An 18,578-nucleotide genomic window follows, 5' to 3' on the forward strand; every position below is an offset into this window, starting at 1 on the left:
TAAGGCCCAGTTCCCTTTGTCCCATTTCAGAGACCCCAGCCACACATATAAAGCATACGTGTCCAGTACCAGAATCCCTGGCAGGAAGTGGTTAATGCTGCAGTGAATTCTAGTAAAAAAAATTTCTAAATCAGGATACCTACCTTTCTCAAAGTCTTAATGGAGAGATCCCATGAATGACTGGGTCTAGCATCCTCATCAAACTGCTCAGAGTGCAAGTGATTCAACTGACTGACTATCTCATTTGAATAGTACACCTACAACAAACAGATTATTTGAGAAATATGATGTGTGTAGAATTTATGCAGTTATGTACATGTAATACTTTTACTCTGTGCATCCTGCAAGCTGTGCCATAATGATTTCAGGGATTATGTCTTGCACAGAATCACTACAATGCGAGCAAAATAAGTAAACACTTCATATAAGACGGTATCCTCTTTTTCATGGGTCCCATGAAATTTTTAGAATCCCTCCAAAAGTTGGACTGAACCAATATTGATAAAATAAAGCAGTGGTCATCTGAATACGAAAGGACATAGATCCCAGTTCAATCCCAGTTGTTTATTTTCTGTTGGATTCTGTGACTTACATGTAAATGCAGGGTCCCACAAAAAAATTGGATACTTTCTTTCTGTGATGAATTTATTATACATGTAGGTGAAATATAGGTTGCGTACAGGAAGAAGAAAGAAAATTTATGACAGACTATAATAAAAATGGTGTTCATTTTTTTTCTTTATTTTCACTTTTTTGCGGTCATCAGGCAATGCAACTTGATAACCATTCTCTGTTCTCATTTCACAAGCTTTTGAAATTTGGAAGCCAATTTCAGACACTTGTGTTGGAGAATATATTGACATTTCTAAGGAAACTGCATTCAAATCTAGGATCCAGTAGAAGAGATAAGTATCATAGTGACCCCAAACATTTCTGGGTTCTCATTTAAGTTGTATAAGCCACATATCTCTTGAACAAGAAACTGTCCCCACAATGATATCACATGGTGTACTCGCAAACCTTCTCTCAGCACATTGTAGCCACTTTTCAACTACAGTTTATCACCTGTTCTTCATTGTCAACAGAAAAACCCTTTGTTCCCACTGCAAGACTCAGTATAATGTAATCTGTTGTAAAGCCATACAAGCCCACCCACACATGTGAGTATTTGCCTGCAACTGGAGACCCCCTATTGTTCCTCTTTTGTTTGTACTCTAACTTTTTTAGAAGACCCCCCCATATGTTTTATACACGGTTGTCAAACTGGGACCTTCTGTCAATCGGGGACCTTATTGTCCTCTATTGTTCAGGGTCCCCAATTGAATGCAGAAACAAACTCACCCACACACAAGCACATCCACACGGCCTAACTAATACGGTCGCGTGTGAAACAGAGTTTCAAAATGCTCCCATTTCAACATAAATCACTCTCCTGGACTGAAATTTCAACCGAATGTGCCTTATATGAAACACTTCATTTTGCAACAGATTCTTACACATTAAAATGTCTCCTTTTTGAGCAATTTCCAAATATCAGTTTTGTGAAATCTTTGTGGATAACTAGACACCTTTAGAAATTCCCTGTGGAGACCTATTCAACCCATTCTCCTGGTCTCCACAAGGCACCAGATTTCGAAACAGGTACTGAAGAACAAAGCCATATCTCCACAAGGATACAAATTTCGGAATGTGTCTACATATACTCGTATACATGTTTTCCCTTTCCTCTCCTCACAGAGAGCCCTCTACAAATACATTCCCCTACACATGTGAATTCTGATGCTAAATTGCATGTGACAAAAACTCCCAAATTTTTGTGTTCTTAACAGGTGCATTTAAGTCAAGTTAGGAAACTTCATCCCTTAATGCACTGTAGCAAGTTACCTCTCCTTTATTCCATACATGTAGCACACTGTTAATCACACCTCTAAGTAGTGATTTTTTTAGAGATATTGACAAATGGGAAAAGCCACCGACATAAGGCTGGGTATCTCAGTTGGTAGAGCACTGGTACGGTATTCCAAAGGTCACAGGTTCAAATCTTGCTCCAGTCAATTTCTTTGTTCATCCTTATAATTAGTGATTTTTTATGTAACATTTGTACCTCAAGTAGAGGGGACAGTAGGAGAGTTCATGCCACGGTCCCTGTCAGGAACTCACTCCTGCTAATCTTTCTACCACACTACACAACCCTTTTTACTGGTACAGTAAAATCTCGATACCTCAAATCTCTGGGGAATGGACAAAAAATTCGAGTAATCCGAAATTCGAGTTAAAAGAAGGTCCCGATTTCTTTTGAAGTTAAGTCATTATTACGATGTGTATCATAACATATGCCTACACACTGACGCACAGTTACCGTAAATCTCCCTCTGATGACTTTTGAAATGACATTGTGGTTATTTTATACTTTGGTGTCACAATTTTGTGTTCATAGAAAGACATTTTTGCGGAGGATTTTTGTTGTCAATAGGCTAACAAATAACACATTACAAGTACTGTAGATCATTTAAACTGTGTACCTTTGTATGGCAAATCTTTCTTATGCGTTGTGCATGTGTGATGCATAGTGGTGGTCCCATTTCTGAAACTGCACCGCAACGCAGCGCCTTGCACATGCGTACTCGGGCAGGGTTTACCGATGAGTCAGACGACTTTTTTCATCACATGAGGGTGCACCTTTTTGTGCTTCAATAAAATTTCGTAAAAACAAAAATGCTATTGGTGTCTGTTTTTATTTTTTGTTCTTCATTCTTTTTTTTCAAACTTTTGTTTATTTCTTGGGAGTGAGATTTGGCTATGCAAAAGCTCTGCATTGCAGTCACGTGGTTGGTCCACTGCGCATGAGCATGCTGTGGTTTGTGGCTCTAATTGGGCAGCCATCGCACAGGCGAGTGCAAGCAGTTGGGCCAGACCATTGGGCCAGACTTAACTTCCGTACGTGCGGCGCGTGTGGCTTACACAAAGATCTCCAATGCACTGCTGCAGCCACTGCACAGAGCCATCAGTTGGCCTGCTGACGTACTGGCTACAATGGGCCCATGGTAACAATTGGGCCAATTCCTGCAAGTCGGATTTTGTGGTAACGGTGTGGTTACGTGTCTAGATTGATCATCATTGTAGCGCTTGCAAGAGTTCCGGTGTGAAGAGACGAAGTGTGCATGTCAGAAATGATAAATAACTAGACACGCGTTCTGTTTACACTTTCTGGAAGTTTTTTGGCAGCGGTTTCTTTTGGATCTGCTACATAATATCTTCAAGGTAAACGAATCCCACAACGCGAGCAATTCGAGTTACAGATATATTTTTGTACATAAAAGCCTATTCTTTCGGTGGGAATTAGTTATTCTTAGAGTTGAGTGGAGTTTTGAGTTAACTGACTATGAGTTATTGAGATTTTACTGTATACATGTAATTTTGATTCTGCAAAGTCCTCATGGTTACCAACAACCCTTGATGTTGATGCACCTCAGTGTCATCAACATGGGTCCTTATCAGGGCCGGCCCTGTGTATCTTCTCATCCAACACTGAAGGTGTTGCAAGCGCCAAGCAATATCTCCTGGCTGAGCTGTGTATAAAAAAAAAAAAAAAATTGTGACATACTCTGTCTACAGGAGACACGTTGTGGGCCTTCACGTATTCATCCATGCATCCCTGGTATGACCCTTGCAGCTGAAATACCACATGACCAGTAGGGCAGTGCAATTTTTGCACGTAAAGGTCTGCTTGTGGATGAGTCTTCTATATCAGACAGGAACAACATTGAAGTCCTGACCATCAAGCTTATGGGGGTTTCTGTAAGCTCCATCTATAAACCTCCAACTCAGACATTCTGCCTACATTGAGAAGTCACTGATGGCCGAGTTAATGTAGCTATTGGTGATTTCAACAGCCATAATATTATCTAGGGATATGGACAAACCAACGAAGACGGCGAACTTGTGGAGAACTGGTCAGATGCAAACCAGATGTCACTCATCCATGATGCTAAACTTCCCTTCTCCTTCAGCAGCTGTAGATGGAGACGTGGTTATAACCCTGAGCAGGTGTTTGTATCAAACAGCATTGCTCATCAATGTGAGAAGGTTGTGCTTCGACTAATTGGGCTCAAGGTGAATGCAGCCCTCATACCTCTTAAAGTTCCCTTTCGCCAATGTTTCAACCTGAGGAAAAAACTGGGAACAGTTTGCCGTAGACCTGGATTCATATCTTCAGGACCTTCCTGCCCTTCCTACTCATTATGACACCTTTGTAGAGTTGATCAGGCAGTCATCCAGGAAAAATATCCAAAGGCGCTTTCAGACTGACCATTTCAGTGCCGACACTTGGATGTGGGGAAAACTTGACCACTGCCATTATGGAAAGCAGACGAAGAAAGTGGCAAGAATTCATTCAATCAACTGATATGACCCACAACATCAGGAAAATCTGGAAAACAAGAACAGCCAAGCTCTCCATTAATGCTGGGACAGCTTCACAAGGGTTATCTGACTTTACAAGACCTTTCAGCATGAATGATCTATGTGGTACTATCAAAGCAATAACGCGTAACAAGGCAGCTGGAATTGATGAGCAAATCTGTGAGCAGATCAAACATCTTGGGCCAGTTGTACTCCAGTGGCTGCTCGACATGCTGAACAAATGTGTATTTGACAATACCATCCCAAAGTTGTGGAGGAAGTCCAGAGTAGTCGCTTTACTCAAACCAGGCAAAGACCTAGCCAGCCCAAAGAGTTACAGACCTATCTTCCTGCTCTGCCACACGTACAAGTGTGACCAGTAGACTATTCTTGTCACCTGGTCCCCTCCACTTCTTCAACATTCCTTATTCACTTTCAGACAACAGAATTCTTCTTTCTATACATGTGCCCGGTACCTCAAGAACAGATTTGCACTAGTTAACATAAAAAGATGCAGCCTTGTGTTGTGGAGTGCCCTCTCTCTTAAACCTTCATTTTACACACTTGATAAAAATAGCTGGCAACAATACTGTGTAGTGCACTCTGTGACTTTCTTGTATTGAGTAGCGCATTTGCATATATCTACCGAGCCATACATGTGTATGCCAGCATCTGGCAATAGTGATCTGAACAGTGTATTGTTTTTGCCCTGCATTTTTTCACTAGTATGAAAAGCTTTTGTGATTCACCCCACCCTGTAGAGTGGGCAGAAACATCGCAAATGCACTACTCAATACAAGATCACTCTGCTTCAGAGCCTCATCGCCTTAACATCACTTTCTGCTACTGTACCGCTACTGTACTGCTACTTACTGCTACGGTACATATTGTTACATCGGATGAAACATATATGTAGCTACATCTATTTGCCTTGGTGCATACAGCATTAGTGATTGGCACGGGTCAGGGGATGCTGCATGGTAAGTCCGTTTACACGTTCTTAAATGGCAGATGACTTAGTATTGGTGTTTCCAATATTGTCTGTTTTTGTTCTACAGATATAAATGTTCCTTGAGGAAGACATTAACGTCTGTTTTGGGGGAAATTTTGTTCTGTAAATGTGCATGTATTTTTGGGAAAGATATTAAGGTCTTTGCAACTTATTACTGTTCATAAGAGATAATACAAAGAACCATAAGATTAAATTAAGAGAACTTGAATCCATGGGAAGTGGAGGCTTCCGATTGAGCGAATTTGTGATTATAAATTTTGTAACAGGTTGTTCAAAATGCCCTCTACTTACATGAATCTACGCATATTTTCATAAATATTTTTTGTATTTTTACAGCAATTCTTTGGGTTCCTCACACCTAAAGGGTAGCAGTTCTCTACATACTGCCAGCTATACGCTGTTGGTAGGTCTGATATACTCGTACACTGTCTATTATTTTTTATAAGCCATGAGAATCATAAAGGGAACTGTCATAACACGGTTTCTAGGATTTTATAAAATACGCATGTACGGTACCTTGCTATAATAGTTACTTTTTATTACCAGTAATGGAAAGCAAGAAATAGGAAGAATTGGGACCTAAAATTGTTCATGTTGTAAATATGACCTTGTATTAACAGCGCTTTCTTTATATGTTGGACTGTATTGGAAAATAAGCGTATCTTGTGGATTAACTTAATAAAGTACACATATTTAACAAGATATGTTACAGTGTCACATCCTATGATGAACATATTTGATGCATGAAACAAACAATTTTGTATCTTGGAAGATATTCTAAACTGTGAACTCGCTTGTAAAATGAACTCAAATTAATAAATCAAAATGTGAAAGTAAATTGTGTGTTTAATAATTAATTTTCTTTTTGGTATCTATTACAGGTTGATATCATTGACTGTCGGTTTTTTTATTTGTATAAATATAAATTCTGTTACACTGTGAGGCGTTGTACAAATTGTACATAAAATACTGAATGTAGAATTCCCTGTCTTTATTTATTTATTTACTTAGGTTTAACTGAGTCCTTCTACCACTCGGTTACACTTATATTTACACTAATAGTATTTACACAATTTACAAGAGAAAAAAAAACCACACCAGATATTTCGAGTCATTTAGCAATCTATTATGTTCAGAGTCAGATCTCCCCTCAAATCAAACTTCGCCTGTACATTCCTAAACTAATTTTGAACTGCATAAAAAGAAGATTACTCCTCCATAATCGAGTACGCATGTTCTTGAGTGAGGAGTTTTTGACTGGCATAAGCAACTGGGAATGTATAGCTGTCATCTTCTTACATTAATACCAACCTCCAATGCATCGGTCCTAAGCACAAATGGTTTGGCACAATCTGGTAAATTCAGAATAGGTGGATAGAAGACATTTCAGTGTGTTAAATGCCTGTATTGCACTAGGTGTCCATCTTATGCGGCTCGGTTCTCTGTTTATCATCTTATCGGTAAGCAGGACGGCAATTGCAGCATTATTTGGGATAAAACGTCTGTAATATCCACTTAGGCCAAGAAAAGCGCTTGGTTTCAGGTAGGACAGCTGAATGAATTTTATCTACCTTCTCTTTCTGCAGCGTAAGTTGGCCTTGCCCAACTACATAACCTTGGAATTCGGCTTTTTCCATGCCACTGATGCATTTGCTGGGTTTCGCAGTTAAGTGCGCTTTACGTAGTCAGAGAAGTAATTCTTTAAGTAGCTGTACATGGTTTTCCCAAGTTTGTGTATAAAAAAGACATCATCTATGACATTATCTACATCTTTCATTCTGTGAAGTAGTATTTGCGTAAGTTGCATGAACGTTGCCCGTGCATTAATGAGTCTGAATGGCATGAACTTGAAGTGATACAGACCCTTGGGTGTGAGAACTACAGTTTTGTTGCGGTCCATTTCAGAAGGAGGTATTTGCCAGTAGCCTTTTATTAAGGACTATGCGTCGATGATGGTCACTTTATTTATTTTCCTGAAATCAATACAGAACCGATTCATGCTGTCCTTTTTCTTTACCAGCACAATGGGTGACGCGTATGCAGAGTTCAATGGTTCAATAATACCCATTTTCAACATTTCTTCGACTTTGGTATTTATAGTTTCCCTAAGTGCGAAGGGTAATGGGTAGGGTTTACTACGGATCGGATCTTGTGCACTGAGTTCAATGTTGTGTTCAAAAAGATTACTTCTGCTGGGTAAATCTGTCATAACGTCACAGTGATTACCTAAAATGAGTTTCACTTGTGTTATTTGCTCGGTGTCTACATTTGTACCAATTCTACCATCAACAATAGTTTCTTTGGGTTTTAATACTGGAAAGGTGAGGACATCCTCATTATTAGTCGGATAGTCAGTGTCACGTTCTACTTTAATAGGGCAACACGTCTTGGCATTCAATCAATGATACAATTGCACATTCAAGTATGCTGCTGACTGGCTTCTGTTCGACAAGGTTTTGATCAATTTTAATCTCGGGTCTAACGATGGACTGCTTGAGCAAGTTCGCTTGGAAAATCTTGGGCTCGCCATTACAGTCAATCCTAAAATCTACACTACCAAACCTCTCTAGTATGCGGAGTGGTCCTTTCCACTGCACTAAGAGTTTATTATTATCAGTGGGCAATAAGACTAGTACGTAATCACCTCCCTTGAATGTTCTAGAATGTGCTTTGTGATTGCAGTAGCGCTTGGCATTTTCTGTGGCTTTAGTCAGTTCTTGGTGAGTTAACTTGCACTCGTACTCTCAAAGCATTTGCGTAGTTCAAGAACATAATGATAGGTAGTTTTTATATTTGAGTTTTTTTACCTTGCTAGTGCAAAGTTCCTTATACCGTAGGTCTGCGAACTGACCTTCCGTACAGCCATTCGAATGGCGAAAATCCTAGGCTGTCCTGTGGGGTTTCTCAGTGTGCAAACAAAAGTGGTTTGAGGGTACCTATCCCAATCACAAGGATGGTCAGTGCATAAACATTTCAGCACGCATTTGAGAGTGCTGTTAAATCGTTCTATGAGTCCGTTACAACTAGGGTGGTGCAGAGTCGTGGTTAATCGCTGTATTGATAAGAGCCTACTTATCTCCTCCATTAGTTCTGACATGAACTTGATCTGTGAGTATCTCATTAGGGACTCCCCACTCTAGAGAAAACATTGACCATAGCTCTTGCTATTCTGGGAGTGTCAGTGGTGAGTAAAGTCATCGTTTCTGGGTACCTTGTTGCATAATCTACGAGAGTAAAAATAAAGTGATTTCCGATGAATTGGGCCTACTATGTCAATAGCAACTCTATATTGGCCTATGCGACACGTTCGCAGAGAGCCTTTCGATGTCTCAGTGTGCATTTTACATGCACACGTGTGTACATGTCCAAACCCCAACCCATCCGAAGTGCCGCAAAAAAATTCTGAGCTGTGTCTGAACCGAACCGAAACCTTGACACATACTTGCAGCACTATTTGATGCGGAGTTTGGACTTTTTTATTACCTTCAAAGAATATGGTACACGTGACTGAAGTTCAAACTAAATTCATATTGTGTCTCTGTGGATATTTCCTTTCAGAGACGACAGATCAGGCGGTAAATGAGGCAACCGTGTTTGGCATTTCCTGTCACTCCCGTATATAGGTATTTATTTTCCAGTCCAAAAAATACTTAAAGACAAACAATGATCTTGTGGCTATGTCTTTTTGTCATGAAGTACCCATTCAAAACGTTTCTGAAGCTAGAGAAATTTCTGTAGCCTAGAATGCAGTTTCATTTTGCGTCTATCACAGGGTGTTAACCACTAATCCTTATGGCCAGCCCAGGAAGGCTGACCGGGATAGGATCTATTGTTCACAACTATGGCTGTGTAAGCCACAAATTCCATTGTTGTCAGGACTGCTCGTGAAGCTAGACAGTCCAGGGCAGACGGTTCTTTTCAAACTGTTGAACTGTCCAACACCAAAAGACGAACGGAATGAATGGGAATTAACACCAACCGTTGAACTGTTTCTAAGCTGTCTGTATTTTGATCTCACACCTAAGCCTCTCCAATGTTGGGTTTCGCGATCATAAAATTGACCCAGAATCCATGCTCAGTGAGATGGAAACAGGAAGTCTTTCAAAACATCATAATTGGAGACATTGCTTTTTGACAATCTGGAGAAGACCTCTAAAGCCTTACCATGGAGTAATGTGTTGAGGTTAATTGCCCATTCATCCTTATCCCATTCTTGAGATATGGCATAGTGTTCGTATTTTTGCAAGTACACGTCTAAGTCATCACATGCTTCATCAACTTTGGGGAGTTTAGGGGAGAGGAGGAATTTCGGTCCGTTTCACTACTCACACTCCCATGTTCAGCGATTTCGATCTTAACTTGAAGCTCTGCCTTTTCGCGTTCATGCCTCCACAGTTCTAACTGATATGCGTGTTCATCATGTGCTATCTGATCGCTCTCCTTGCTAAGTTTATCTCTAATACGCGCACATGAATTATAGTAATTGTTTACCTTCAAGGCCACAGCTTTTACCAAGGGCCTTTAACTGTTTTATTTCACTACCATCCGTTTCACACAACGGTACCAACTTATCGAGGAGCTCTGATGCAGCAGACGATGGGGAAAAAAAGAATCGGGGGTGCAACTGTCACCCTGTAGACCAATAACAACAGAAAAAACGATTAATGTATACCATACTACTGTCTTTTTACAGGGTGACTGTGTATTGGGCTTTACTCTTAGCTGCTTAATGATTGAGTGTTTGGTTTTGAATTCCGGTATGGCAGTCTCTATTTGAAAAGATTGATAATTCTATTGAATAAAAGCAGGTTACTCCCTCGCGTGTGAAGGACCTACATCAAGGTTGGCCTTCAGTGGACAACGTCTTGACAAATAGGTCCTTGGTAACCTTGTTCGGAGGAAGATTTGTTCCCATATGAATGAGCTCACAAAGCCCCTGGCTATTGTCGAGAGAGGGAAACTTCAAACCCAAGGGGTACGGCCATGGTTATCCCATTGAGATCGCTCTTAGGACGGTTTCCAGGGTGAGCATTGCAAGAAAATCAGGGCCAGTATAGTTAGGATCAATTGGCTCTGATTTGGCCAATTTCATCCTGATCTAACCGGAACTGATAACTACCGGCCAATCTCCACCTGCTGCATCAGGGGCATCAAGATGGTTAGTTGGTCCCAGTCAACCATACACGCTCACTCAGATCACACACTCAAAATGTTTTTCATCCGGTGATCCAAATTGTACTGCATCACACTCATCTCTCACCAACTTAAATTTTACGAACCAGAAAAGTGTTGAACATGCAAAATTGGAAAGAAAGTCATTGGTTAGCTAAGTCACAGCAAGAATGAAACCATTTATGTTGTCAGGGGTGTTTCGCTGTATACAATAAAATACAAAATGTGTATTTCGCGTCTGGGACAATCCTGACATTGTCCATCAGGCAAGTAGCACTGAAAATTTACTTGCCCAAGGTAAGATTTCATTTGCCCAAACCCTGGTTTAGTTATTCATCCGTTCCTGGGACAGTTCCTTCCTTCAACCAATCACCATTGATGAAATTGCTACGCCAACCACACGACACGAATATACACATGTACATCACCCCCACAGGGACTCTGATACATACAAGTTCAGGCAATGGCTATTACTTAACAGCTTGACAATTTTGCCTGGTGTCATATATGCAAAAAGTGCATACAGAAGTACCAAGCAAAATTCCTTAATGTTGAAGTCACAGCCACATGTAAACAAGTCTTGAAGCTTCTAGCCTTCAAAGCTCCACTGCCCCGCATGTGCAATAACCAATGCGGTTTGGTACCCAGACATACGGGTATTTTACAGTTTATTTGTGTACGCATTTCCCCATGTGTGGAAAGGTGCCCTGCTAAATATACAGCATGCTTTATACACGTAAGTTTGTACACGCACATGTACGTCTTGAAGCAAACTGGAATGGCAAAGCCGCCATGGCTTGCAGCTTGTCATGAATTTGAATTTCTTTCTTGAGAGACCAACTTGCCCAGTGTTTCACAACTGATTGTTGCAACTCCTCTGAAAAATAACTCACCAGAAGACTTAACCCCCTCGCACCGGCAAGCGGCTATAGCTGCCGTAAAAATTGAGATCCTCAGCCCGCTTTTCAGCTATTATTCTTGGCCCACACTCGAATGAACACGGTGAAAGAAGCCAGACCCTGGCTCTTGTATAAATGGTAATTGGCCTTTGTGTGTAGCCCAGAAATGAAAAGACCGAATCTGTATCATAATCACCAGCTTCACAAAAGTCCCCACTTTGAAAAGAGGCAACGGGAATGTGGAAGGGTAAGTTGAGCCGCATGCCACCAAACGATCAGCCTTTTCACTGTGTAATTCAAAATGTGCAGAGCATGCAGGGCCACAAACCGAGAATTTGCGGTTTGGCAGATGGCCTTCGTGGCCACGCAAGGCTGGAATTCTTGGAGTCGACTTTTGGGAAGAAATTCCCGTCGTCAAGGGGTAAACACCTTCTTATTGTTGTTGGAAAAACACTCATCTACATTGACAGGAAACTTGGACTCCTTTCGATCTTTCACAAGTCGTTTGTAGTTCACAACACCATGGCCTTGCCTCACCTTGTAGGAGGCAGTTATGCGGGACATGCTCAGCATATCAAGGGCCTTTGGGTCACGTGACATTTCCTTACACAGATCAACCAGAGCAGGGGCCAACGAAAATGGTAGAGTAAACTCCGGCTAAGTTGGCACTCTCGGGACTCAAGAAATTGTGACGACTTACGCGAATGCCGACTTGTGTCGTATGTTGTCATTTTGCCCATTTACATGTACATGTACACATACACATGTATTGCCAATGTACATTATGATTCCTTGCACTAATTCAGTGGTTTTGATTTACCCTGGTTTATTTCTACCTCCATGGTTGATCCCAGCAAATGTGTTCTCTATTATGATCCTGCAAATTCAATAATTGATCATGTGCCCCTAAGGACGAAGCAAGGACGGCAAGCCACTTGCTAAGTTGCACATTGCAACTCGATAGTGCAGTATGAAGGGTATGCAGTATGACGTATGTACGTGATACAGTTACGGTACAGAAAACATACACTCGTCCACACACGCGCATTGGTTAAGTTCGTTCCATATAGTCTGGATACCAGACCCGATGATTCTGACTACCTGACAAATCATTATCAAGGGTCGTCTGGGAATCTTTGGGCAGGGAACCAGACTATGTTCAATAAGACGACCCCCAAAATGGACAGGGCGCATGCATGTAGCACTAGAGGGGTTACTGGTATTGATGTACTCGTGCTGGCCGCGTGCGCACGGGACTTGTCACTTGACACTTCTTGGCAACCGTGGCGAAGGAAACTGATGCCGAAGCACATTTTTTTTTAATGACGACTTACACAAAGGAATTTTTGTGGTTTTGTGGAAAAGCGACCGAGAAAAACATGCCAAGACATACAAAATGACGACGTATAAATGCCGACTTAGAAATGAAATTTTGAATGGAAATGCATTATAGACGATCAGGACTTTTGTGAAACGGCCGACTTGGATGATATGACCGTTTACGCGATGTCGACTTAGTCAGAGTTTACTGTGTGTTGTTTTCTACCATGAAAGATGTTAGCAGAGCATCCCTATGTGCTTTTCGATCAATGACACTCACACTGGGTGTTGGCATGGATCTGTTTGCAGCTTGCATATCTACAGGATCAGCAACATTCGAAGGTGCACCATACGGCAAGGGCCTGTCATTAGACCTACTGGTGGGTCATCTACACAGTCAACCATGGCCCGGCTGGCTGCAAAAACGGCTGGAATGGTAGGTGTATTGTTCATTACCTCGCGTATTTTGCTATGTTTCTTTGACTTGGCGTGGTTTTTCAAGTCCTCACCGGAAGAGCTGTACTTGAGTCTGTCATTGCACCACAAACAACTTGCAAATCCCTGCTGGTCTCAGGGATGCCACTAGCCTATGCCACTAGCCTATGCCAAAAAAATCTGGTAATCGCACGGTGTCAGTTTTATACGTATTAATGCATGGGTCTGGGTGCATGTACACAACGTGCATCTTCTTCATGTAGTCGGCTATAAAACAAAAAAGTTCTTTCTTGATCATCGCTGGTCGGTCACAGAAATGAGTTGCAGCCTACATGTAGGCCAGCCTGCTGTTTTTACTCAAAAAGATACGAAAGCTTTCCGCCCGATCGGAAGTACTGTATGCAGTGTTATAGTCATGACGGCAGTTGGTAGGCTTACTTAGCACATAAAGCTTTCTAACATAAGTAGAAAAGAAATCACCACTGTTATCCTTTTCTTCGAGCCATATCCACTGAAATCTGTCCTTGACATCTTTTTCAATATCATGAAGATCCTCATTTCTGTTGACAATTAGATGCTGCATTTTGTCGGCCCTCAAACATAAAGTCAATCCACGTGTTGATCATCCAATGTACAATGTACGTTTGCTGTGTACATTCATGCATCACACATGTTGCATGTGCATGCATCGAGCTGTCCATGACAAGCAATTTACCGTACATGCGTTAAAGGTCAATATTTAAACGTATTTCTAGGCACTGACGACACCACTCAACACTGTCCTTCATATTTTGCACCACAATATGACTAACGTAAGCACTCTACTGATGAGTGTGCACAAGATCAAATTAAATAGCCAGTGGCGCAGCGCAGGATATGTGCGCATCATAGATCTGCTTCCAGTCTTTTCTTCTTTATTTAATTTTGTCAATGTTGACAACATTGAAGGGGAAAATCAGATTTAGGGAAAAAATACCAAAAAGTCAAATTTCCGATGAAAATCGGAAACGTGGCATCTCTGTGGTCTATTTTCTGGACATAATCCAACAAAAAATCTCCGTTGCAATCCTCCTCCTCCAACCATTTCCAGCTAAAGACATTTCTGATATTTTTTTTGACGTCCTTCATATTGTGTGACTGATCTACCACTCTGTACATGTTGCCGATTGTTGGATGAAAAGCTGATTATTTCGCTTGACAGCTTGACATAACACGCGGCTCAAAACAGAACTAGCTAGAATGTGTATTTTCACCAGGGACGGAAAATCAATGAAAATCCGGGAAACATATTACTGCCGTGCCGATATCTGGATTTCTGGATAAATCCGGGTAAGTTTCATCACTGAATACAATTCATTGTACTCTAGGAGAAAAAAACCCAGTCAGTGCTGTAAGAAGACTGTGTGTTGAAAGGCACGTGTCATTTAAAAGTAAATCAACAAAGACCACCACCAAGGGAGATACAGGCACAAGGCTTCACAGTTCTTTACAAGAGAGAGGAATGCCTATAGAAAGTGGGTCCAGCTAGTACAGTCAGACTAGACATGGATGATTATATAAGCAGTGCATTTTGAGTTTGACGGATGGTGCATAATTAAAATTCCTCTTAATTAACGGGTAAATGTACAGTTCTGCACTTTGTATCCCACCCCATCATCCTATCCATTTTCTAATCCACCCCCTCCAGATCATCCTATCCATTTCCTACTTTCCCCCTCCCCATCATCCCATCCATTTCCTACTCCGCCCCCTCCCTATCATCCTATCCATCTCCTACCGGCGCCTCCCCATCATCCAATCCATCTCCTACTCTTCCCCCTCCCCATCATCCTATCCATCTCTTACTTTGGCCCCTTCCCCATCATCCTATCCATCTCTTACTTTGGCCCCTTCCCCATCATCCTATCCATCTCTTACTTTGGCCCCTTCCCCATCATCCTATCCATCTTCTGCTCCACTCCTCCCCCATCATCCAGTTCATTTTCTACTCCACCTCTCCCCATCATCCTATCCATCTCTTACTCCGCCCCTTCCCATCATTCCCTTCACTTCTTATTCTGGCTGTCCCATCATCCCACTAATCCAGCCCAACCATTACACCAACCTTATCCAGCATTTCATCCACTTTCTACATACCTGTACTTTGTCCCCATGATCCTCCTCCTACAGATACCCCTCCCCCCAACAAACATACTAATCTGTCACTTGGAGTCCCCCCCCCATCCCTTACATTTTTCCCACATACTGCACATGTACATTTGTATGTGTCTGAACACTGTCTATACATACATACATACATACATGTACGTGTCCATTACAAGAGTGCTCAGTACGTATGTACAATGTACTACAGGGCAAGTACACAACATAACTCAAAACTTTAACATTCAAAATTAATAATTTTTTTCATCAAATTCATAAGTTTCTAAGCATTCATGCCATATGAGACTATTTAAATACTGATGGAATTCCAAGAAGCAAACAAAGCACTCAATGGCACATTTTAACACCTATGGACCTGCAAAGAAAAACTTTAGCATTTGAGGGCGGACGGATGGACGCCCCGAGGGACAGATGGCCCAAATCAGTATTACATAAGCTCCTACTTTCTTCGCAGCTCGCCAAAATCATTGTACACCACCAGCTATTTACCACTTTTTATAAGCTTTTGTGAAGAAGAAAAACAAATCAAAGATAAATTTGCTGACTACTATTCTTGGCTACGAAAAATGGACACTTTTATTTCAAGAAAAACTACCTGTCCTTTGGGCAATTTGTCCCAAATTTTTACTTGCCCAAAAAGAGAAATTACTTGTCCAGGGAAATCGGACAACTGTTAACATCGAGGCCTGCTTGCGACTGTGGGGAGGATCAGATGATGCAACACTTTTTGGTCTGCCCCCTTCTGCCAGAACCGTGCACTGTCAGTGATCTGGAGGTTTTCAATGCCAAAGCCAGATCCTGCATCCAGCACAGGACAGGACTTGTGTAGTGACTCAAGAAGAAGACCTCCAGAAGATTTTATAAAATCTAATGAATAGCATCACTGCACTTTCACAAACTGTTACACTTCAGTCATACAACAAATTTGATGTAACTGTAACAATGAACCACTTTAGGTGGTGCAAGTTGAATCTAAGAAATCGCTGGTAGAAAGTAAAGCCAATTTTTGTGACTCCTGCTACAGCGCTTACCAAGCAGGGCTCAACCTTAGCATTAGCCCAACAGTCATTGTCTAGTAAAAACAGCTGCGGGCTAGTAAAATGCACCACTTAGCTAGCCTGTTGGACTAGTAAAAAGTAGATGCACCATTGAGCTGACTGTACACTGTGCTTGCAGCGCACAGTACACGAACGTACATGTAAGTAAGTCATCTGTACTGCCGATACCCGCCATGCTTGTGCTTCTGTATGTTTGTACATCACAAGCCAATGCTGACCCAATGCTAGCAAATGTTTGCATTATGGAACAAGACTCATACTGCTAGATTCCGAAGGAAAGTATATATGAATGTAGCGCTGTGATTGGTTGGATATTGGTTGCAGCATGGATTGTGTATGTAGACAAGACTAGCGAGGCACACGTTTGCATTGAATTCATTCACAATCCTTTCACTTTCTGAAAGTTTCAGAATACTGTCCGTGTAACTTGGGTTAATGGTGAAATAAAATAGTGGTGTTTAAATTAATTTCTCTCATTACACAATCACAGATGACTATACAGGTTCCACCCCAAGCAAAGAGTAGATCTTGAACTTGTATGAGTAAGAAGTTGCAAAAAATTCATTGATGATCTCTTAATGAGTCAGTGTTTGATTAATCTTGTGTTAAAACTCAATATTTTTAAGGTTATATAGGGCTAGTAAAACTCATTGCGGGCCCGGTGGGCTAGTTAAAAAAAAATTAAGTGCGAGGCTTGCCAAGACAGTTTTTGTTAGCAAGAATATGTATATGCTACTTCTACCATTAAGTAAAGGGCTTACTCCTTTGTTATGTTGCTGGAATAACTCCTCTTGAGTGATGTAAGCATCCACAGGGGAGCATGGTCTTTCAGGTGTACGTATCCCATCAATTAAGTCTTCTAGGATGCGGCGTGCAGTCATCACTGCTTGCTTCGTAAACAGATTTTGCTGGAAGTCAATATATGATAGCATGTGTTAATATTTTTCGTGAGATTATTTCACATTCCTCCTCTAGTACTCACAACAGAATCTCAAAGAATTCTATCTTTTCAGAATCAAAGAACAAACACATGAATGAACAAGTGCCTGAGCAAACACAGCAATAACAAAGGGTTACAACACCTGACTCAATATGAAAAAAACAGCTCATTAGCTGGATTCGTATTTCATATACATATACATGCAAATGTGTTCCAGTGCATGAATTTATCACCTTACAGATGATACATTATAGGTTAGAGAAGGAAATGGAGAGCAGATTGACAAAGCAAGATCTCTAAATTCCCAATACTGAGTGTACTGGAAGATTTGCAGTTTTTAAACAGAAGTGAAGACCTATGATCTCTGACGAGTACTGAATGATAGAGACAATATAAGTAGAAAACTAATCATTTCCAAATCTCCCTGGCTTCAGATTTATTCATGTCATCAATAAGAAACCCCCAAATTACTATTTGTTGTCCACTGAGAGTCTGTATTCTACCTTAGACCAAGTATAATAAATGAGTTTCAAATTTTTTAAATAAAATTTCTTTAGTGTGCAAACACAGGGTAGTCTCTTATGAGATGATGTTAACCTATGCATGGCTATTCAAATACCAGTCCCAACTTTAATAATTTGGTGGTTGTAATCTCCCTTCACCTTCAGCGGGCCGAGTCTACTAAAGAATACCTACTGGGATGACCTATACATTTGCGTATTTCCATAGCCCATTACGCCATTCATTAAATTCGCGATCAACCAGTAGTGGACCCTCATCTTCCAAAATACCTAGAGGAGCGGCCGCCATATTCTTCCTCTTTTTCAAAGCGCAAGAGCACCGTGGCCGAGTGAGGAGGGAAGGGTGGGAGAGTGGTAATCTAGGTACATGTCTTTTTTATATAACAGGTTTTGCCCTTACCCAACGTATATTAATAAGCACTGTATGCTCAGTGCTTGTCCGAGAGCTTGCGAAAAAAACCTCACAAGCTTACTCGGGTGGGACTCGAACCCACGACCTCCTGCTTACTAGTGCAGATGTCTTAACCACTCGACCACTGAGCTTGCCGGGGTCGGCTGGCCGGTCCGAGTCAAATGAAGCAGCGGGTGCCGCGAACTATTTTTGTTTTTTTGGTTTTTTTTGTTTTGTTTTTTGTGTTTTTAAGGAAAAAAAAAAAA

General features: G+C 41.2%; 1 protein-coding gene across 9 annotated transcripts in view; it reads right to left on the bottom strand.

Annotated features, from left to right (window-relative positions):
- The window catches only part of LOC110980156 (MYCBP-associated protein-like), a 287,473-nt gene that overhangs the window by 98,971 nt on the left and 169,924 nt on the right, over positions 1–18,578 (bottom strand). For 8 of the 9 annotated variants that reach the window (XM_087139862.1, XM_087139860.1, XM_087139861.1 and 5 more), the window contains 2 exons: positions 17,222–17,368; positions 144–257 (listed from right to left, as the gene is read on the bottom strand). In XM_087139862.1, the coding sequence (XP_086995988.1) occupies positions 144–257; positions 17,222–17,368 (261 nt within the window). The remainder of the gene's footprint in view (positions 1–143; positions 258–17,221; positions 17,369–18,578) is intronic. The other variant, XM_087139865.1, reaches the window with a different exon arrangement.

This window comes from Acanthaster planci, linkage group LG08 (genome assembly GCF_054643075.1).
Source record: "Acanthaster planci isolate LZ-2023a linkage group LG08, COTS_SCS, whole genome shotgun sequence".
Taxonomy (NCBI): Eukaryota; Metazoa; Echinodermata; class Asteroidea; order Valvatida; family Acanthasteridae; genus Acanthaster; species Acanthaster planci.